The sequence below is a fragment of the Cyrtonyx montezumae genome, unplaced genomic scaffold (genome assembly GCF_038088225.1).
Source record: "Cyrtonyx montezumae isolate F1298 unplaced genomic scaffold, pur_monq_1.0 scaffold_3, whole genome shotgun sequence".
Taxonomy (NCBI): Eukaryota; Metazoa; Chordata; class Aves; order Galliformes; family Odontophoridae; genus Cyrtonyx; species Cyrtonyx montezumae.
In genome coordinates this window covers 40,043,211-40,067,434 of record NW_027072034.1, presented here as the reverse complement: position 1 = coordinate 40,067,434, position 24,224 = coordinate 40,043,211, and the positions used below count along the sequence as shown (strand labels likewise).

At 36.7% G+C, this 24,224-nt stretch overlaps 1 protein-coding gene across 1 annotated transcript in view; it reads right to left on the bottom strand.

The window, feature by feature from the left end:
- Positions 1–24,224, bottom strand: part of STS (steroid sulfatase) — an 86,812-nt gene that overhangs the window by 31,444 nt on the left and 31,144 nt on the right. Inside the window, exon 9 of the mRNA XM_065741299.1 lies at positions 4,674–4,811. Within this exon, the coding sequence (XP_065597371.1) occupies positions 4,674–4,811 (138 nt within the window). The remainder of the gene's footprint in view (positions 1–4,673; positions 4,812–24,224) is intronic.

Here is a 24,224-nt window from a genome sequence, read left to right as displayed (position 1 = left end):
AAACACAAAAAGGCTATTTCAAGAGAATGTATTGCACAATAAGAAATATTTCACAGAAGGAAAAAACAAAACCAATAAGAAATTAGGGGAAAGGAAAAACACATCAATCAAAAGAGAGCTGACCTTAAACAGACAACACTTTTCTGAATGAAGTATTAAGTGAGAAGATGCACAATGAAAATATAGAAAACAAAGGTAAGATAAGGAAGATATAATAGTTTATTAGTCCTTTATCAAAGAAGAAATATTAAACTTCAAGGAGATGTTTAATTGAATCTTAAACTGTCCCATGTCAAAACAGTAACTGTCTTCTTTATTATGGATTTCATTGCTAAATAATTTAGACTAAGAACTCGAAGTGGACTTTCATACTTCTATGACAAAAAATTGTAATAGCTAACGTTAAAAGTCTTCCTAGAATCTCAATTGTCAGGATTTGTGTCTAAAACCAGAGTCTATTTAGGATTTGGAAGTCTTCACTGAAGAACAAAAGCACAGTTCCTGCATTTTCCTCTGAAGCTTCTGGTCTTGACAACTGTCAGAAAAACGAGGAACGAGGGCCCACCATTTTAATACATCACTTCCATATTACCTTATAATATTTTCTAAAAAAAGATACTGGAAAATCAGACTAGGTATCAACTACTTAAACACCATGTTAGTTCTGCTATCTAATTTCAAGAAATACTCAAATATATGGTGACCTAATGACAGTCAGGATCTAGACTAATAACAACCTCAAATAATATTTCTCCTTTTTTGGCATTCAGTCTTGCAGTGAAAGCCTAACTATTCAAACTCTTTAATTTTATTATTGGTGCTGATTTGGCTGGATATCAAGACAAATTAGGGAGTACAAATTGTGGAGATCTGCTGAGAGCTTTTGTTTTAGGGCAGTACAATTACTGCTGAATATAGTGCACTGGTTTTGACAAGAGGGTTAAGTGGCTTGATTCATATCCACATTCATATAGTACTCATATACAAAAAGGTAAGTAACTCAGGTTATCTAGCAAAGGCAGGGAGACGACATACATGTCTCTCAGTTTTGCAAATGAATCAAGCTCCTAGTGTATGCGTAGATAACCACAAGCAAATAGGAATTGTTCTTTTGCTTTTTTTTCAGTCACACCGTTACAGCAATGTCTGAGACTCAGATACTTCACAGGTCTGGTTTTCACTAATTCCACCAGAGACGTACAGAGCCTTAACACATGACTGCTAATATGAATAAATCCTTATGTACGGAAATTGCTTATTATGCAAACAATTGATCATTTCTACCTCAGCTCTTCTGCAAATTATTCATAATATACTTGTCAAATTGAGGACCGATACAGAGATATACAGAGATGGAGAGACTGAAAGATAAAACAGAATTCCCTGTATTTTAAAACTGTAAATGGATATTCAGCTGATTGCATGGGTCTTAATTTCCTTTTATTTTGTTAAGAACATCTCTTATACAGTAATTAATTTGTTTCATATATAGTGATTATTTTTTTCCAAAGTACATTGCAGTACTTTCTGTATAGCATAAGAGGCAACTGCAAATGATGTTATAATTCATTTTGAAAATAGAAGACCTACTATTCCCAAGATAACCCCATATATCAGATTTTTATTAATTCAGATAAGATCTATTTCAAATTGCTCTCTGTTCTGTAAGTATGAATACAAAATCCTGCAAAGCTTAATAGAAAATACTCTGTTCAATCAAACTATTCTTCAGGAAGGAACATTCCCCAGTGTATTTGTGTTCTTTTTTTCTCATCGTCATTTATCCTCTGTCTTATGTCTGGCATCTTAGAAGGCAAATATTTTTTAGAGCTTTTGAAACACCTCAGGCTTTGCCTTCAGCTACAGATATGTAGCCATATGGTTCCTTAATTACTTAAAGCACTATGTAAGGCCTATGTGCTAATGTTTAAGATACATTTCACTCTGGTGTTAACCCAAGGGAATCCATCTGACACTCCATAACCTCATGACTTCTGCATAACTTGTTTTCCTTGTGTATCAATCCTTTTGTAGCTCTCTTAAAAGCCAACGGTCGTTTTTCAGAAAGATGTCTACTGACAAAAAGGAGTGGAGTCTTTTCACTTGAAAACTTCACTGCATTGTTATTGCTTACTCTATATGTCTTTCTTCCTTTGTGCAGTTTTGCAGATGTTACAAGACTGATTCATCAGAGGATCATGCCCATCCAAAGGAACCATGACAGGATGGAGTAATTGGCTGACTGGAAACTCATGAAGTTCTGCAAAGGTATGTGTCAAGTCTTCATCTGTGGAGGAATCTCTTGCACCAAGATAGGTTAGGGACCAATTGAGTGAAAAGCACCTTTGCAGAGAAATATCTGCAGGCCCTGGTACATGACTAATTGAATATGAGGGAGCAATGTAGACTTGGGGCAATGAAAGACAACAATATCTGTGGCAACACTAGGAAGGATTCATAGGTTCATAGGTTCATAGGTTCATAAGGTTGGAAAGGACCTACAAGATCATCCAGTCCAACCATCCTCCTATCACTATCCCTACCCAACTACTAAATCAAATCCCTCAGCACCTCATCTAAACGCTTCTTGAACAGCGCTAGGGACGGTGCCTCAACCACCTCCCTGGGCAGGCCATTCCAGTGCCTGACCACTCTTTCAGAAAAAAAAATGTTTCCTCAGGTCTAATCTAAATCTTCCCCGGCGCAACTTGTGGCCATTCCCTCTCGTCCTGTCATTACTTATCAGGGAGAAGAAGCCTACCCCCTCCTCACCACAACCCCCCTTCAGGAAGTGGTAGAGTGCAATAAGGTCTCCTCTGAGCCTCCTCTTCTCCAGACTAAACAATCCCAGCTCCCTCAGCCGCTCCTCATAAGACTTGTGCTCCAGACCCCTCACCAGTTTTGTTGCCCTTCTCTGAACACGCTCCAGGGCCTCAATGTCCTTCTTGTAGTGAGGGGCCCAAAACTGAACACAGTACTCGAGGATGTTGATTGAAGACCAAAACTGGTGATTCTTTCACTCTTTTCAGCCCCGATGAGACATGTTTGAAGTGCTGATTCCAGGGCTGGGCTCAACAGTACGAAAGTGATATGGACATGGATTGAGCTCAAAAGTGAGCCATGAAAAAGATTATGTAGTTTAATAGAATTATAGAATTCTTAAGAGTTGGAAGGGACCTTTAAAGGTCATCTTGTCTAACCCCCCTGCAACAAACAGGGACATCCACTGCTACATGAAGTTGCTCAAGGCCTGATCCAGCCTCACTTTGAAAGTTTCCAGGGATGGGGTATTGGACGGCTTACATGTAATCCTCCAACATGTGAGGAGAAATTACTTTAAAAAGAAATTACTTTAAAAATATAAGAAAAAGCATTTTTATGGTGAGAGTGCTCAAGTGCCTACAGGAACAAGTTTCCCAGGGAGTGCTGTGGAGTCTTCATCACTGGAAATTTTCAAAATTTGACTGGACAGAGCGATAAGAAACCTTCTCTAGACAACTCTGCTCTGCAGAGAATAAGACTACAGACTTTCAGAGGCACCTTCCAGTCTCAATTGCTCTGTGATTTTATGGTTCTGCAATATTATTATAACTAATCCCTAACCAAATGTTATAACCATGCAATCAAGTATAATTCCTGCATCTCCATACTCTTCCTTCTCTCATTTTATTATCTCTTTTTTTCTCTACCTTTGTCAAAAGCAAATTGCTGACAATAATTTTGTTCATTCCCATGTTGGAAACACATTCTCAAAAGTATCAAGCCATGCATTACATTCTTGCTGACTGAAGGGATCATATTAACCAGAGGTATCAGAATGGACAAAACAAGAAAGGATGTTTGCTAAGCAAGAATTTTTCTTTCTAAATGATCAGCATATTGCAGTAAACAGAATCTTTCAGAATTGGTGGGTGATAGCACAAGAAGAAAACATATACCAACAAGGTAAACGTTAAACACACTTTAGTCCTTCACAGAACAAACAGATTTTGGAGTACAAATTTTGTTAAGATTTGTACTGAAGGAACAAAACTCCACTAATTAAAGTCTCTCCATTTTCGAATCAGTCTTTAACTCTACTGGCAGGCATTAGTTTCAAAACAATCCTCAGTTCTTACTTTTTTTTTTTGTAAATCTTGTTCTTTTCTGGTAGTTGTGGAACTTGCCTATCCAAAACTAATCCAATTCCTTGTTTCAATTTTTAACATACCTCTCTATTTTTACATTTCATGTAATGAATACAGTACTAGTCCTCTCCTCTTTATCCTCTCTTTGTGCCATCCTACTCACTCCACTGTATGAAGCTCCTCTTTATGATTTCTCATGGCTCACAAACTTTTTCCCTTTTTATTCTGTTATCCATCCATGATAGTAAAGTACTATGAATGAAGATCTTTCAAAAGCTACATGTCTTACCAATTCAAGAGTCTATTTGCTAGTAACAGAACTCCACAGAGTTCTCTCCACTGAGCACATATTCTGGTTAAGCTGCTGAATTTGATGAGTTAACTCATTATATTTACTGCCTATGCTTGGATTTAGTATGAAGGTCATGAACAGTTTACTATTAAGAAATTGAGTTTTGAAATTGTTGACCCTAGAGTATATTACAGATTTGGAAGAAAAACAAGAAAATATTTTCTGAAACAATTAAAAAAAAAAAGAATATTCACCTTTATATATACCATTGCAACCTCCATGGACTTCTCCAGAACTGGAGATTTCTTCAATATGAGCCCCTTGGTCAGATGAAAAGTATACAAGAGATCTATTGTTCAGATTGTAATTCTCCAGCACATCCAGAATCTGTCCTAAAAACAAATAAATAAATTAAAAAAAATAGTGCCTTTGAGTGGCTTGTTCTAATTAACCCTGGCATATACAAATACACATAGTAATTGGCAACATACAGTATGCAGCAGGGAACAATTTCACACAGCCTGTTGCAGTCAAGACTGTGGTTCAACTGCAGCAGGGTTCCTTGAAGTATAAAATGAGAAGATAAGTGTACATCTGAAAAATGAGCTAATCCACAGAGAGCCAGTGATCTTTGGAAGCAGTTGCTCTTAATGAAGGAAACCCTACAGCAAGAAAATTCAAACTGCAGTGGATATCTCAAAGAGTCTCAGTATGCAGAATATAGTTAGCAATTCAGGGGTAAAGCTGTGCTGCCTAGCAACCTATAGAGGCAGCATGACAAAAATCTGTGTGAATGCTAGAATGTCCCCCCCCCCAAAAAAAAAAAAAATTAATGTATGGAATGCCTTTGGAGTCAACATGGTTTCATTATCAAGCCAACTAATTAGTCACTAATTTTACTGTCATACAAGCATAAACATCTATTAAAATCTTAATGCTCAAGGTAATAAACACACATGCTCCTATTTAAAAGAAAAATCCACATGGTTATTCCAAGGCATAGCAGGTTCTCACATTTCGTTTACACAGAAGACTTCTTTCCCTGGGCACAGCAGAGAAGTCTTGCACTGCACATACATTTAAATTTATTTAGACTGAATTCTTTAAAGAGGACTTCTGCACCAATGAGCGTGAAGCCGCTCTTTGTAACTCCTTGTAACTTGCTCCAGTGAATTTTATACTGATTAGGAATCTAAAATTATTGGTCTTGGAAACCAACCAAAGAATAATGATATAGCATACATCAGCCTGCAAATGAGCTTTAACCTTATTCTTCAGGGATCCCAGAGCATATAAATATAATTTTTGAGGCCTGTAACTAGTGGTGTTCCTCAGGGGTCAGTGCTGGGTCTGGCTTTGTTCAATATCTTTATCAATGATGTGGATGAAGGGATAGAATCATAGAATCATAGAATCACTTCATTTGGAAAAGACCTTAAAGATCATCAAGTTCAACCATGACTTAACCAGACCACCCTAACTCTAACAACCTTTTGCTAAATCATGTCCCTGAGCACCACATCCAAACAGTTTTTAAACACATCCAGGGATGGTGCCACCTCCCTGGGGAGCCTATTCCAAAAGCGCTTAACAACCCCTTCTATAAAGAAGTGTTTCCTGATATCCAACCCAAATAAGTAACTTAAGGTCATTTCCCATTATCCTGTCACCTGTCACCAGTGAGAAGTCCAAACTCAGCAAGTTTGGTAACGATACAAAGCTAGGAGGAATGTTTGACACGCTGGAAGGATGTGGTACCATTCAACAACACCTAGACAGACTGGAGAGCAGGGCAGTGAGAAACCTGACAAGGCTTAAACAGGGCACATGTACATACAGCCTTGCACTGGAGGAGGAACAACAGCATGCATCAGTGCAGACTGGAGGCTGATCTGTTGGAGAGGAGCTCTGCAGAGAAGGACCTGTGGCTCCTGGTAGACAACAGGTTGGCTATAAGCCAGCAGCATGCCCAAGAAGGCCAAGGATATCCTTGGGTGTATTAAAAAGTGAGTGGCCAGCAGGTTGAGGGAGATGATCCTCCCCTTCTACTCTGCACTGGTGGGGTCACATTTAGACTACTGGGTCCAGTTCTGAGCTCCCCAAATAGAAAAATACAGAGATCTCCTAGAAGGAGTCCAGCAAAGGGCCACAAAGACAACAAAGGGCTTGGAGCATCTCCCATATGAAGGAAGACTGAGTAACCTGGGTCTGTTTAGCATGGGAAAAAGAAGACTGAGAGGGGATCTGATTAATGTTTATAAATATCTAAAGGGAGATGGGAGGCAAATGGTCGAGGCCAAGCTCTTTTCAGTCGTGCCAAGTGACAGGACAAGGAGTAATGGCCTAAAACTTGAACACAGGAAGTTCTGTACTATCATGAGGAAGAACTTGGTATTTAGGATAACAGAGCACTGGAACAGGTTATACAGACAGGTTGTAGAGTCTCCTTCTATGGAAATACTCAAGGCTCATCTTGAGGCCTACCTTTGCCACCTGTTGTAAGGTACCTGATTTAGCAGGGTGATTGAACTCAGTGATCTCTTGAGGTCCCTCCAAACCCCTGGAATTCTGTCATTCTGTGATTTTCTCCTCATCCTTTCTACTTAAACATTCAGGCATGCTCCAAATTGAATGTTAATTTTGACTCGCTCATCTGCCCAATAAAAAATAATTAATTAATTCAAATAGCACACTATTGTCATAGAATGACTTTCACAGTGCACTCACAGAAATGAGCCAAAACTTCAGTTTGTATTTTTATCTTGAATAGAGACACCTTCTATAATGAACACTGTATAAATAAACAATAGTGTGTGAAATACGACCCATTAAGTACATCTGAATGTGTTTTCTGTTAACACATTCCATACATTTACCTATTAGCATTTTTAAATTGTTATCAAAACAGAATAAAAATGCAATGCATTTACTGTAAACAGATATATTTGACATACTGCCAAATATTATATCCATTTTGAAAGCAAAAACTATAAAATAAGCAAAATAAATTCTTTATCATTTTCTTATGTCTTTCTTTTACTCTTCTAATTTTACTATTTCTTTAAATTATAAAGATACTTTAGAGTTAATCTGAGACTTATGTATAAACATCCACAGATAACGTTAGTTAATGAACATGGAGGATTTTCACCTAGGCTGTTTTAGCTGGCTAAGTTTTTAAAAGGTGAATCATTACTGCAAAAAGGCCTTTTTAAACCTCTTTACTGGGAAGAGAAGACAAGCAACTAACTGAAAAGTAAATACCTCCACATTAGAGACCAAGCAAAGTAAAATGAATCCTATCTGAAGTGCAAGAAATTTACTACATGAGTTAAATTTTTATGAGTGTTGTGGACAGCTAAATGAGATCAGAGTAAGAAAAGATGGTAAAACTATTGCTTCACATAGAAAATATGACTGAATATGTATCATATGTCATCACACGAACTCTTTGATTACAAAAATGGAGCTTCTGCAGGCCTCGCTAATCTGTTTGAATCCTATTTCTGGTTGTTGAACAAAATACAAATGTAAAGAGTTTGTAGAAGTAAAAAGCTTTTCCATGTTATGAAAGTATAGGATAAATAAGTCAAAACAATTGGAAAATTGAAGCCCAGTTTTGCAGTGATGGCTTTCAATCCCCAGTGTAGGAAACACTAACAAAAGTGGACAGATTCTTTATCGAAAAGACTGAATTGATAGTCATGTTCTAAAAAAAAATTAACAGACATACTGATCTCCGTGAATGCCACTGCTTACATATTTCTGGTTTGAACAAAACAGATTTTGAAAGACAGCATTCCAAACAACAAAATAAATCTAGGACTGAAAGAGCTGCACAATCTCTGAACCTACTGAGCAACTACAATTTAAGTTCAACTTTCTCCTCCTATTGCCATTCTAGGAATGTATATTCCAATTCTGGTGGCTAACACTGAATCAAAGACATTAGACCATAAGACAGTGTTCTTTCATTTATTAAAACAAAACCAACAGATAAAGAATAGCATAAAGATGTTGCTTGTTTTAATTAAGTTGATAATGTTTCAACATTTACACAAAGATTTCTCTGAAATATGTTACAGATAGCTCTCTACATTCTGTTCTCCACTCTTATTTCAAGCTATGTTAAATTACAGGATTATTTCATTGTGAAAGTGAAAATGCAAAAACTGACAAAATCAATTGACTCTGCTTTTTAGAAGAAAACAGACAGTGCTATGCCACTATTCAACTTGCCTAGCACAGCATAAATGGAATCTGAACCCATCTATACAATGCTGAAATTAATTTTTGAAGTTTTTATCCCTGTACTATTCCCTCTGTATTCATGCACGTTAGGTTATAGGGTTAATAAAAAATGACTATTCATTTGAAAACATGGCGAACACTGAACAATAAAGTGTTTACTAATGTATTAACAACTTGGAGTCTTCTAGTCAAGCGAGACTATGAAAAACATATTTGCTTCATAATTAGCTTACTGTCATTTGAAGTCAATATTAATTTGAAATAATGTAGTATCTTGCTGAAATTATGGGGGGGCGGGGGGGGAAGCTCTAGAGTACAGAATATAGATGCCTATAATATAGAATATAAATGCTTGTGTAGTCTGGGCATTAGCAAAAAAATCTCTCAACTTATTAGGAAAACTGTAAAGCAGTTTGCCTGATTCAAAGTAACAGCAAGATTCAGAAGGAGGTTTAAGGATAACTCAGGACAAGACAGTTCACAATAAAGTAAATTTCTTCTAATAAATATTTTATACCACTCAGCAGACTTTCACGTGACTCTGTCACAACCAGAAGTTTATAGTAAGCTTGAGATAATGATTGGGCAAAGATTGATCTGGGAAGATCAGCCATCAGATCTCTGGCTAGAGACTTTTTTTCTGTTTAGTTTATGTTCCAGAATTCCCTGATATTAATGTTTGCTTTTGAATAGCATAATTAATCAGAATGACAAGTAACTTGTTTGGAAGCTGAACAGGCTCACATCTGAGAGTGACAAGCTAAGAGTATTTTGAATACATGCATAACTTCCTACACATTACCCCTATGTGTATAAATATCTGGAAGCTTATGTTGCTCCCAGAAAAGATAATGATGTCATTCAGCTAAATATTCATTACATAATAACTTTCTTGGGATCTTCCTCTTGGTACAAGTAATAAGGTAATTCCACAGTTCATAATCTCTTCCAGGATTAAAGACTAATATTTTCATCAGGTGAAGACTAAACACAACTACTGCTCACCGACTTTAACAAGTTAACTAACATCTTCATCTCTACATTGATTTTGTGTGATAAAAAAACCACAACTTTGTTCTTTAATGTACTGATCTGATTACAAAACACACTTACTAAAACCTTTGTATAAAAAATCAGCTTAGTAACTGAGATCAAGACATCCATATCTTAATTTTAGCTTTTGCATATTTCAAGTTATAAACATGCAAATATTTTCTGATATGCTTAAAGCCATACAATTTCCCCTTGATAAATATGCTTATAACCATACAATTTCCCTTTGATAAATATGTAAATCAGTTTGTCTCTGCAGTGGGGAAGTAATTATCACTTTCAGACCCACTCATTGAGCACAACACTTGAGGTAAAGATGGAAAATAATAAAACCACTGACAGCAAAACAAGAAGTTGCTGCACATATGGTGAGCAGTACATAAACTCTGCATGAAACTTGTTTAACATTCAGAGCAATAATACAAGCACTAGGAAGTGGAAATTCTGGGACAAAGTAATAGGTTGATAGTACGGAACATTAAGTAGCCTATTAATTGAATGCACACACCTAAAAAGACATGATTCTGTATAGTGGGAGCATTAGCATATGAACCTCAGTACAGAGAGAAAATAACAGCTAATATAACTGATTAGAAGAGAAAGTAAACACAGAAATAATTTAAAAGTATGTCATATGTCATAAGAAAGCAAAGTTTAGATTCAGCAGAAAGTCTTGAATAAGACACACTGAGCTAACATTATAAAGTTACATTATGGAAACACTGTACAACAAAGACTCCTTCGAAGTACAAAGCTGAGATATAAAATGTGCCAAGTTTCTACTACTGTAGTTTAGTGATGTTTTCAATGCCGAAGGGACATTTTGCTAAAAAAATAGCATCTTATTCTGAAAAAGTACATCTACATCAGTGTTTTAATTAGGAGCAGGAGTGTGTACATTTGTGGTAAATCCAATCATCACCACTGTATAAATTTCCATTTGCATAGCAAAGATTTCTAGGATTTTCTGACCTGGATTCCTTTCCAATCAGCTGAACTAAAGGACAGAATCTGGAAATGTAATGAAAACACTGGCACTACCAAGGAAAAATTCAGTCTACTAGACTACAGTAGAGTAGGTTTGAAGTAGAATTTTTTCTCTGCTGATGTTCTGATAGTCTCTAGACATTGATCCCACATTTAAAGTCCCTTTCTACTGTGCTAGACTACTTGCTCATCTAGGAATCAGACTACAACAACAACAACAAAAGAGTCATAATTAGGTGGAATTGGGATATTCCTACCTGGAAACAAGATGTTGTGGAAGAATGAGAAACAGTCAGTTGAGTCAAAAACAGATGGAGTAACTGCAGCAGAATTGACGTCACCAAGGGAGTTTCTGTGACAATTTAGTGGCCTTTTCAAAGTGGGAAAAAAGATGACTTCTTAGGCACTCAAGAAAGTGGGGGTTTATTTCAGTAGGGCCTTCTCAAGAATATGCTCTCTCCTTCTTCTCAAGAAATGAGACTCATGTGACCAATGCAATAGCTGGAAACTACACCAACAGGAGCAAGTACAAACAGATGAAGCCTCTGCAGAGACAACTGAGTAGCAATTATTCTGCCTTAGTATGTACATATTCTGGGGATCTTTGAGCATGTGAAGAATTAAGTAATGTGTAAATTATATGAATCCTACATGAATGATGTAACATAACATATGCATCATGTTTATTACTTATCAAAACATTCATGGGGAACAACATTTACAAATGATAAAATAATTTGATACTGTCTTTGGGTAAACAGTTGTAAACTGTTTACAGTTGTAAACACATTCTACAGCATTAATACTCTATGTATAATTAATTAGATATCTGCATCTTCTAAAAACTATAACAAGGTAAATGGTGTAGGGTTACCTAAGATATCAGTATGAATTGGCTTGTGACTGTTTATATAGTCTCATAACTACAATATTTCTTTCAGACCCTCAGGATTAATTTTCAGTATAGTGCACAACAGATTAGGCATGCACTGCTTAGCAACTATGAATAAATCAACTACATTTTGACTCAATTTTGCATAAGAGTATTGCATCTCTTATTTTCCTATTTATATGGGGTTCAACTTATTTTGTAAATGTGAAAGTGGAAACAATATTTTATACTTTTAGAAATATATGTGAATAATAAAGTTAAGTGTTCTGGTTACTGTGGTTTTGAAGAGCTGTAAATACAGTTCCTACATTGATAATAAGGTTTACATATTCACATTGGTAGTACAACACTAATTATACAGTTTTGGGGATTATTAGAAGTCCAATGTATAACTATTTTGGAGGCCATCTTCCTATTAATATTTAGATAATAAAGTGATAACAAGTGCATTGCATAAAGCTCACTTTTAGACCTTACATCTAACTTTTCTACACAAGGCTAATAAAAATCACAATTCTTAGCCTGATTAAAATGCTAAAATACAAGTGATGGTCATGAGATTTTAGAGGGTTCATCACACTTGAATCTTTCAGAATGGACGTGATAACATTTTGGGTACATTTGTATCTTTGTTCTAAGAATAAGATGCCATTTTATCTGTACAACTAAGATGCATGATGCAAAGGATACTGCCTAATTCACCAAGATCTCCTCCAAATTTTTGAAAGGGTCTAGGTAAAACTGTAATGTCAACAAAAGGATACTATCCATTTTTAAATTTGACTGTCAGATGAAATTAAGGCTTCAACTCTTTGATTATTCCAATATAAATTGATGGTAATTGATAACTGAAGAGTGATGAAAGAAATGCTTCTCTGTATCTTCGAAGTTTAAAAATCTATTTAGAGTAAGTTTTAAATTGTATATATGTATATGTATATACTTTAGATCTGAATGCATAATCCCAAAAATTTGGTAAAGTGAATAATTTAAAACAGGTAAGTAAATTTATTAACATAATCCTCTGCACTTTTTTGAAAAAAAAAATAGCTATATGATAGTGTTTTTGTTTCATTTTTATAACTATTACCAAACAAAACTGAAACTGCCATAAAACTGTTGACATTAGAGCCTAATCACCTTACATGTTTCATCAGACAAACTTTTTCACCTTTGCTGAATTTAGAAACTGAGCTTAGACATCATATACTATTAAGCAAATAGTACTTCTATCAGGATCAGATCAGTATTTGTCATTACATCATTATTTTTTTCATTTTGCGGCTTTCTGTCTTTAATTGTCCAATCTTACATGAAGGTAACTGTTCATTAATTCACCCACAGAAGACTTTTTTTTTGCCCCCCTTGAGAAGACATTCCAATTTTTTTCCCATCATCATGCAGGCTCGTCAAGTCATCTAGTTCTCCAAGTGCTTTTGGGCAACTCAGTGCCTTTTGTGCCTGCTACGACACTTGAAGCCTACTGTGCAATCACTGTCTCCAAATCACACTAGCAGTGAATGAATATCTGTACAGACATGTTTAATACAAATAAGAAAGAATGCCTGACTGTGAAAACTGGTCTCAGGGGAATTTTTTTGCTGAAGTTTTGCAATAGTATTCAGCAGTTCAACAGATGTCTACAGGGAAAGAATAAAAGCTATCTGTTTTTTGCTCTGAAGCCTAGGGAAGATTAATATGCCGGTCTCAGATTAGTTTGGAACAACTTGAGGTCTCAGCTTAGGTAAAGCTGTATTTGATTCCCCCAAAACATGATGAAATTAGGACCTTGAGATCATCAATCTGTTTCTTAGCCTTTTCTCTACCTCATTTTTACTCACAAATACAGCAGAATGGGATGTAGAATTCTAACACAGCTACTAACATGAGTTTACTAATGTTCAGGTACAACATAAATGCTAGGTGTCATTTGGTTTGTAATGGGAAGTTACAGAAAAGGAAGTTGGGAGCTTTCCAGATTGACTTGTGTGAAGAATGCAAAGCATTTCTGGAAAGGATCTGCTTTGCTTACCAGAATCCCACTAAGATTATTTTTTAAGAATAAATTTGAAAGTTAAATTTTAAATGAGAAAGATTACTCACATAAGTAATGCTACAGATCAGTTGAAATATCAACATAGATACAAGAAACAAAGTAATTTAACTGCAAATCTGGGGAAGGTAAACTCTTTAATACCCATAAAGCAAGCAATAACTAAGAAGTCATTAATTATGGGAAGCGTACTGTTCTTTAAATGGAGAGGCAGTTACAGTGGGTTAGTCCATCTCTATTAATGTATATATTTTTAGAGGACTAATTCTTTCTGAACCTTTATTATCAAATCTCTGAAAGGTACACATAGACAGATATTCTTGAACAAGAGAGATTTAAAATTTCAACATTTCATATGAATGCTTCCATAATAGACTGGTATTTCAGTACTGGTGGCAAAAAGAAGTACTGAAAAGCAAGTAGATTTCTGCTCTCAAAGGCACTGGAGAAACATGGCTAGCTGAACTCAGTAACTTATTATCCTTATCAAAATTCAACAATTAAACATCATAACACTAGGACAGAGCATTTGTATACATGTTTCTGGATAGTATATTTATTGCACCACTCCTTGTTAAAACAATTATTTTCTATTCTCATATAGTTTATTCGTAAGGTGAATAAAGAATAAAGGAAATAACTAAATGTCACATCAGAAAATCAGCTTACATTCTGTGAAAGAACTGTGATATTATTCTCCATCATTTTCTATTGAGATAGGTCTTAAAGTTCTCTTTACCTGTTACAATCAGTCATTCACTTTTTACGAGAAGTACCTGGGGGTACAACAGCCAGCTGATGAACTACAGTAGAACTGCACAAAGTTGAAATTTACTGAGAAATTTAGGATATGGAGTTTGACTATCTCAGCTCTAAATTCACAAAAGCACTCAGGATAAAATCCCATAGAAGTGTTTCAGGATTATAGGGACACCTGCCAATTTTGTGCCTTATTAAAATTAAACTGGTTTAAAAAAGTCATTCTAGCAGCACTTTGCCCTTAACACCATGCTGAGGATGTTCAAAGCTTGTCCTGAGGGATGTGGTGTGGTAGATACAAAGGAACATAATATGTATTATTTTAACTCCTAACATTTTGGCCCTAGTCAGGACTTCAAGAGACAGATAGATCCCTCTTTCAGCTGCACAGACATCATCCTTTGCCTTTCGTTTTCTCTCTAATTTTCTTCTAATGGACATTTGACATTTGTATGCTACTGCTCCAGCCATCTCTGTTCTCCTCTTTTTCCTTGCCGGTTTTGCTAGAAACATACTTTGCACATTCTTACACATATTAGAAAGGTGCACTGTCTGTTACATTTCTGACAGCGTGATTAGACTATGACACAAAATTAACTGTTTTTCTATTGCAAGCTTTTCACTTCACCTCACTTTATTTATTTATTTATTTAATGTATGCAAATCTCTAATAAATGCTATTTTTTTGAAATACTGTGATAGCACTGTACTCAACAATCAAAACCTTTCCATATTACAGTTGTTGACTTCAATTCAGCCCAGTTCCACTGACTCCAGGGAAGTTACATCATTTCACACAAACAGAAGACCTACCCCAGTACAGTTAGGAGAAATAGATATATATCAAGACAGATCACTTGCTTTCTTGTGTGAACACTTCATTTTTTGAATGAACGAGTCCCTGAAAAACCCTCTATAAATAAAATAAAATTTAAAAACAACATCAACAACAACAACAACAAAACAACAAAACAAACAAACAAAAAAAATGTTACAAAACAGTATGAAGGACCAGGATATCTGCCTCCTAGAATCACATATTTATGCTACATAAAGATCTTGATCTCAGTGTAATCTCATTCTCTTTCAGTTAATGAGATTTCTTCTTAAAATCTCAGGGAAGAATAATGCATGAGTTGTACGGAACTTGGTAATACGTACATATAAAAGAAAACATTAGTTTAAATTAAAAAATTGTTATCTCATCTAAAAAGACACAGCTTCATAAAGAAGATGTAGTATTAAAGTCTGTCAAATTGATATATCCCTTTCAATTTCAATTGCATTACAGTCTTTTTCCTCTTTTTTAAAGTCCAGTGTTTCCAAAATACCTAAAAAACAATGTTCTGATAAGCTATTATCAACAGAGACTGATCACTGTAGGAAATGCCAAGTAATGAAAGGGGAGGGAAAAAATAGTGTGATTTCCTCTGACAATGCATTGGGAGAACTAGCAAAGAGGAACTACAAAGGAAAGAAAAGAATAAATTATCTGCTTATACTGCATGAGAAGTAGAAAAAAAGAAGGCCAAATCCTACCCTTAGATGAAAGTGTACTTCTCACATCAGGAAGGCAGAAATGTCTTTAATGGAAGATAAAACCACTGTTGTAGAAATGGAAATATGTTTAAGTTATCCTGACTACATAGATCAATGGGACAATTCATATCAACATGGGAGGGAGGAACCTGGTCTTAAATCTCTATTTTGGGACAGAATACCATGACAGTATTCCTATATATATACTACTGTGAGATGCTAACAGACCTACCACAGACATTTTCTTAAAATCTATTTCCTGGCTGCCCCAATCTAGCTCAATTATGTATGCATATAATTTTATTTTAAAAAGTTCTATTTTCAAACATCATGTATCAAAGCTTCTGATAACCTCTCATACAGTAGTTTTATTTGTTATCACTTGTTTCTATTCCAAATATAGTAGAATTTACCATTTAAGCCTGATAGAAAGTTTTTTAGTTACTTCATTAAAGGCTTCTAATTGACAAAACTTGTTAGGAAGAAATGGAAACATAAATTTTCTTTGCCATGAAAAGAAACTCTAATTTCAGATTTATAAATTCAAAGCTACAGAGTCCCAGGACCTTTCAAAATGAGCACCTGAAAAACATTAAATGACGAAGGCTCCTTATGCTTTTTAATTTTCCAAACCATTAAACCGATTGCAAGAGTTCCTGTATGATGTAATGCTTTTACAAGACAAATTACATTAGTTAATATTGTAAATAAAGAAGAAAACATATTCGTTATTTATGTACTGTGTTTGCTTAATCAGCTCTACATTGGAATTAGAAAGAAGCATGTTGATGTCTTTCACATAGTCTAAATGCATGCATACTTTGCAGACTGCCAAAAACAGTACCTTTCATAACTTTGCTAGAAATATTGAGATGCCCTCAGCTATTATTTTATTTCAAAAAATTGGTATAAAGCTAAACTAGAGTTTGTAGAAAGAGTTTGTGTTGCTTTTTTGAGTTAGGGCACTTTGTTGTTTAAGATCAAAGCACATTTCCATTTGTATTACTTCTTGTTTGCCTGCTTTGTTTTTAAATTCCAATCTGATTTAGAAATGGAATTAAAATCAATAACTAACACACAAATACTACCACCAGCAGCTAAAATCTCAGAGCCTAAATCTTTTATCCTCATCATAGAGAAATGATGGATTAACTTTTAAACCATGCAAACTGAAGCACCTATGGGCCAAGTTAACTACAAATGATTTCAAGTAAACTAAATATGATGTTGTAGCATGATATCCACCCAGTAGGTTGCTAAAAGGACACATGACGCAAGAGGAAGATGCTTTTCCTCTATTTCGTTCAGTCCTACCACACTTTCCTTGGAAGCTTTTCCTTGGGAAAAGTAGGTAAAAGAGGTATCTTCTTTCTATCTCAATATTTTAACTCAGAAAGCTGCAAGATCTGCTGAAGCTGCTGAATACAACTTCACGCTAGTGTAAGATACAGATTTGATTATCCTGGAGTTTCTCTTCTATTGTCTCAAAAAAAAAAAAAAAAAGAATTCAGTACTTCAAATGTTCCTTTGTATACTGTGTTTACTAACAACATAAAATCAGTTGGGTGTTCTCAGAGTTACTACATTATGCCTTTCATGAGGATATGTTATAAAAAGATTTTCATTGCTGGATAGGAAGAGAAAATAATTTAAGAAGAGTAAAATATATACTAAATACAAGAAGTAAGACAAAAATAAAAAGAAAAATAAAGAATGCTTTCAAAACAGTCAAAAATATTTTGAGTTTACTAAACGAAATGTGAGAAAAAAATGTAATTTCCCCACAGAAAACATAAATGACATACTTTACAATCAAATAGTGGCAGAAAAATCTGTATAACATCAAAGTTCTCAGTCTGCCATTCTGGCCTTAACTAATCAATAGAATCAGAGACTGGCTTTGGTTGGAGGGGATATTAAAGATCTCCTAGTTCCAATCCCTCATTACCAGAGTCTAGATCAGGGTGCCTAGGGTCCCATCCAACCTGGTTCTGAGCACCTCCGGGGATGAGGTATCAACAACCTCTCTGATCCAGCACCTCACCATCCTATGGGTAAAAAAATTTCTTCCTAAGCTAAATCTCCTTTCTTTTAGTTTAAAACCCTTCCCTCTTGTCTGTTACTGTCAGACTGTTTAAAAAGTCAGTCCCTCTCCTGCTATTAAGCCCCCTTCAAGTACTGGAAAGATGCAGCAAGTACATGTGGGAGTTTTTTCTTCTACAAGCTGAACAAGCCCAACTCCCTCAACTTATCTTTGTAGGAGAGGTGTTCCAGCCCCTTGAACATCTCTGTAGCCCTCCTTTGGATGTACTACTCATACTTTCTGTACTAGAGGCCCCAGGCTTGCAGGTGGTGCCTCACAAGGGCAGAGTAGAGGCCTCTCTCTCCCGGCTGGCCACCTGTCTTTCAGTGCAGAAGAAATGCAACACCTTGTACTTGGCCTCGTTACACCTCATTAGGTTTTCTTGTACACACTTTTTGAGCCTGTCCATGTCCCTCTGTATGGTATCCCTTCCTTCTATTGTGTCAACTGCACCACTCAGCTTAGTGTCGTCAGCAAACTTACTGAGGGTACACTCAATCCCACTTGACTGTTGTTGACAAAGATGCTGAAGATCACTGCTCCCAAGACAAGATAAGAGCACCTGGGGGATAATACCACTTATGACCAACCTCCATTTGGATACAGAGCTGTTGACAACAACCCTCTGGCTATAACCATCCAACCAATTATTTATCCACCAAATAGTCCAGCCTTCAAATTCATATCTTTCCAATATAGAGATAAAGATGTGGTACTGGACCATGTCAAAAGCCTTGCACAAATCCATGTAGACGACACTAAGCATCACTACACTTGTACTTTCCGTAACCTTAAAAACTCCATTACATATCTGCTGGTACATTTTTTATTTTTTTCAAGGGCAACAACCAACCAAACAAATAGAAAAGCCCTACAAACTTTTTTTTTAATGCAAAATGTACAATACTTACTAGAAGAATAATGATCTTTACTTGTATTATCAACTTGATTACTTAGCACTGTTGTTTTAGCAATCACAAGTATTATCAAAAAGCAAAACAACCACAGTCAACAAAAAGGAAGTTTTACCAGCTCCATCAACATGACCTTATTTCCACCAGCAATTTGAGCGCTGTAATTCATCAGTTTGAAAATAAATTTCAATTTCATGGCAATTTACTAATGCAAACTATCATGCAAACTAACAATACTCACAGAATTACAGAATCATGGAAAGGTTTGGATTAGAAGTGATCCTAAGGATCACCTAGTTCCAACACCTCTGCAAAGGCAGGGACACCTCCCAAAAGACAAAGGTGCTCATAGCCCCAACCAACCTGGCCTTGAATACCTTTTAATATGGGGCATAAACAGCTTTGCTGGACAACCTGTTAACAATGCCTCACTACCCTCTTAGTAAAGAATTTCTTCACAATGTCTTATCTAAATTTACCCTCTTAGTTTAATGCTTTTACCTCTTGTCACTACACTCTGATTCTCTCTCCAGCATTGCTGTGGGCCCCTTTTAGTGACTCTAAGGCCATAGAGAGGTCTCTCCAGAGCTTTCTCTTTCCCAGGCTGAATGTACACAACTCTTTCAACCTTTCTTCATAGAAGAGGTACTTCAACCTTCTGATCATCCTCATGGTCCTTATCTGGACCCATAATCTACAACACAGAATTGATACTGATCTCAGTATTACTTTATGATTATCATTTTCTAATTAGCTTTTTTTTTTTTTTTCTTAACAGTATGGTCACAAAATTACTAAGATACATTTCAAAACAAGTTAAGAAAGAACCTCATATTTCTCTCCAAAAAACAGCAGTCATGATTTTAATCATGATTTTAAAAGAACTTGTAGGCTTCTCTGCATCTCCACCGAAACCGAAATAAAGATGGCCAGATTTTTTTATTTTCTACAGTTAAATGAGATGTAGCCAGAAATATTGAGTTCCTGAGTCCAGACATAAATTCTAATCATTTTCTAACTCCAACATGGACCAAGCCTGGAAGGGATACATTTTTACTTTCTCCTCTCTGCCACTTCTATGCTTCCTGAATGGAAGTCCTAATGCTTTACTACAGATCCAGGCCAGGATTAGTGGTGACTGGTCACAAACTCTATACCAGTTAGTAAATCTTAACATCATTTATCTGCTTCGTTTTCATGTATAGAACAGATTCATGGGATCTGCCTGTACTATAAAAACTCTTGAAAAAGTTTGTTTGTGAATGTTATATATTCTAGCGATATAATGCCATAAGAAAGATGAGAGATATCAAATACAATTGTTATCAAAACAGGACTTCAATACTGTTTGTTAAATAAAACATGAAAATTCATCTTTAACAACAAAGAATACACCCACTGTTGAATAGCTGCTCATTAAGAAGGGGCTGTGTTATGAGGAGACAAGGTTCCAATGGGAAAAGAAATGATATGTAACTGCAAGGTTAAAGATCGTATCATAAGACACAAGCATAGCAGAATTTATTTTTCCCATTTTGGAATACTGGACATTATAGACTTACAAAGTAATTTTGTGCCTTTTGTGTACTCCTATGAAATGTTCAATTATTCATGGACTCCATCAACTATACTGAGGTACTGGATAACCCATTAAAAAACTATCTGAAGGAATAAGGAAGGAGTGCAGGTGAGAAGGTTTAAACAACCAGATTAGAAGTTCCCATTTTTAGTTTCTCTGCCTCTTTGTTTTGCATTCAAGCTTCTTTCATTGATATGTAAGCTGTAACAGCAACATACTTCACCTACAAGCTCAACTGCATTCTTTATGAAAACCATGATTGCATTCTCTATAAATAACTTGACAGATGTTCCTTTCTGTGTTCCAAGCATTGAAGAAAAAGGATGGTAAAATCATGTTCATAAGTCAGTCCTGAAGGTTCCAGGTTCAAAACAGGGACACAATCTCCAAAGACAGAAAAGGGATCTGTAAATCATATCCCTCTGTTCCATCCTGATCCCATGCTCTATATGACTTACACATTTGTGGTATTACTTTCAGACGAAGCAAATGTAATTCCACTCAGCAATTTCACATTACCCGTACTAAAAATGGTATATAGAGTAAAATTATCAACAAAATCTTTACTAGCTTCCATTAAACTGTATTCTCAGTCTATTTTTGAGATTCTCTACAGTTAGGATAGTATTAATTTGTGTAACGTGAGCCCTATTCAGTGTCCTTTTTTCTTACTTCTTCTCAGCACAGTTTTTGTGTAACATTCATCCAAGCATACAGAGAAGTCACTATGTACCATATCATTTTTGGCTTAAACTTTAAGGTAAACGTTAATCCCACCCAACTCAAGCACGGAGCAAAAAACATCATTTACGTTCATAAGTTCATAAGTTCATAAGTTCATAAGGTTGGAAAGGACCTATAAGATCATCTAGTCCAACCATCCTCCTATCACTATCTCTACCCAACTACTAAATTAAGTCCTTTAGCACCTCATCTAAACGCTTCTTGAACAGCGCTAGGGATGGTGCCTCAACCACCTCCCTAGGCAGGCCATTCCAGTGCCTGACCACTCTTTCAGAAAAGAAATGCTTCCTGAGGTCTAATCTAAATCTTCCCTGGCGCAACTTGTGGCCATTCCCTCTCGTCCTGTCATTACTTATCAGGGAGAAGAGGCCTACCCCCTCCTCACCACAACCCCCCTTCAGGAAGTGGTAGAGTGCAATAAGGTCTCCTCTGAGCCTCCTCTTCTCCAGACTAAACAATCCCAGCTCCCTCAGCCGCTCCTCATAAGACTTGTGCTCCAGGCCCCTCACCAGTTTTGTTGCCCTTCTCTGAACACGCTCCAGGGCCTCAATGTCCTTCTTGTAGTGAGGGGCCCAAAACTGAACACAGTACTCGAGGTGCGGCCGTACCAGAGCTGAGTACAGGGGGATGATCACCTCCCTGCTCCTGCTGGCTACACTATTTCTAATACAGGCCAGGATGCTGTTGGCCTTCTTAGCCACCTGGGCACACTGCCGGCTCATGTTGAGCCGAGCATCAACCAACACCCCCAGGTCCTTTTCCTCTCTACATTCTTCAAGCCATTCTGCCCCAAGCCTATAGCATTGCATGGGGTTATTGTGGCCAAAGTGCAGGACCCGGCACTTGGTCTTATTGAACCTCATCCCATTTTGCTCAGCCCAGCTGTTCAGCCTATCCAAATCCCTCTGAAGGGCCTCCCTACCCTCAGGCAGTTTGACACATCCTCCCAGCTTTGTGTCATCTGCAAACTTACTGAGGGTACACTCAATTCCCTCGTCTAGGTCATCAATAAAGATATTAAACAAGATGGGCCCCAAAACTGACCCTTGGGGGACACCACTCGTAACAGGACGCCAGCTGGACTTAACTCCATTAACCACTACCCTCTGGGCACGGCCCTCCAGCCAGTTCTCCACCCAGAGAAGAGTGAACCTGTCCACACCACGGGCTGCCAGTTTCCTTAGGAGAATACTGTGGGAGACCGTGTCAAAGGCCTTGCTGAAGTCCAGGTAGACTACATCAACAGCCTTTCCCTCATCTACCTGTCTGGTCACCCAGTCATAGAAGGAGATGAGGTTGGACAAGCACGACCTGCCCCTGGTGAACCCGTGCTGGCTGGGTCTGATCCCTTTATTGCCATGCACGTGTCGTGTGATCTCCCTCAATAACATCTGTTCCATAACTTTCCCTGATACCGAGGTCAGGCTGACAGGCCTGTAGTTCCCCGGGTCTTCCTTACGGCCTTTCTTGAAGATGGGAGTCACATCGGCAAGCCTCCAATCTTGTGGGACCTCTCCAGATAACCAAGAATGCTGATAGATGGCAGAAAGTGGCTCGGCAATCACCTCTGCTAGCTCCCTCAGCACCCTTGGGTGGATCCCATCTGGCCCCATGGACTTGTGGGAGTTCAGATGGAGGAGAAGATCTCTGACCGTCTCTGCTTGAATCACAGGGGGTGCATTATGCACCCCGTCCCAGACTTCCAGGTCAGGGCAAGTACCATTTGGATAACTGTCCTGTTTATTAAAGACAGATGTGAAGAAGGCATTGAGAACCTCAGCCTTTTCCTTATCATCTGTGGTTATATTGCCTGCCTCGTTGAGTAAAGGAGGGAAATTTTCCTTAGTTTTTCTCCTGCTGTTAATATATTTGTAAAAGGGTTTCCTGTTCTCCTTTACAGCAGTAGCCAGCCTAATTTCAAGCTGGGCTTTAGCATTTCTAATTTTCTGCCTGCAGATCTTGGCCAGTTCTCTGTAGTCACCCCAAGTAGCCTGACCCATCTTCCAGAGGACGTGGTAGATCAAATAAAGTGTTGGTAGCCTATTTTATTGCAGAATTTCAAATCCTCATATTCTGGACAATCTCTGTGATTCTGTTATCCCAAGGTTATCTGAAACAAGCTGTGAGCTTTCTTCTACCAACAGAAATTAGCCTATTACATGCGAAAAGTATTTCTTTTTCTTCACTGATTAGAGCATTTTGATTACAATATTAGATGTCATTTCACTGTTTTATTTTTATTAGGATCATTTTTCAGAAGTTTATTACTAATATAAAAACTTTAACATTTTGAAAGTGATATTATTTTTTAAAATGACTAATACACTAACACATTTTGTGCTGATAATTTAACTCGTGTGATATCAGATGTACATGAAATCTGTTCAGCAGGTAGTAGCAAATTTTGAACACAGTGGTGCTACTACAACAAGCTACATTACACTGAATTTTTCTATCACAGAGTATGCATTATTAAGACGTTATTTAAACCTGGCTGATTAAAAATGTTATAGGAATGGCTGATTAAAATGTGCTTTAAAATCTTGTAAATAATGTTATAAGGAGATTTGCAGTGTAGAAAGATGTACTTCACAAAAAGGAAACTGTACTTAAGGAGGATTAGATAGCTCAGGAGGCTTATCAGAGAGTAAATGGGAGTATTCTATCACTTAACTTTTAAATTCAGTCCTCTTCAGTGGTGACTGAAATTCATTACTGTTTAGTGACACATAAAATGTGTTTGGGTTTTAGCCCAGATCACAACTGGAAAGCATCCACATCATAAAAGGCAGAACTACAAATTTCCTTAATCTGCATTCTTATTGACAACTTTCCCAGATCTGACCTGAAGTCTTAATGTGCTCCAAGAGCTTAACTACTATCTTAGCTGAAAAAAAACAGTCTCTTCATGTTATAGTAAGCACAGAATGGCAGAAAAAGGTGGGAAAATA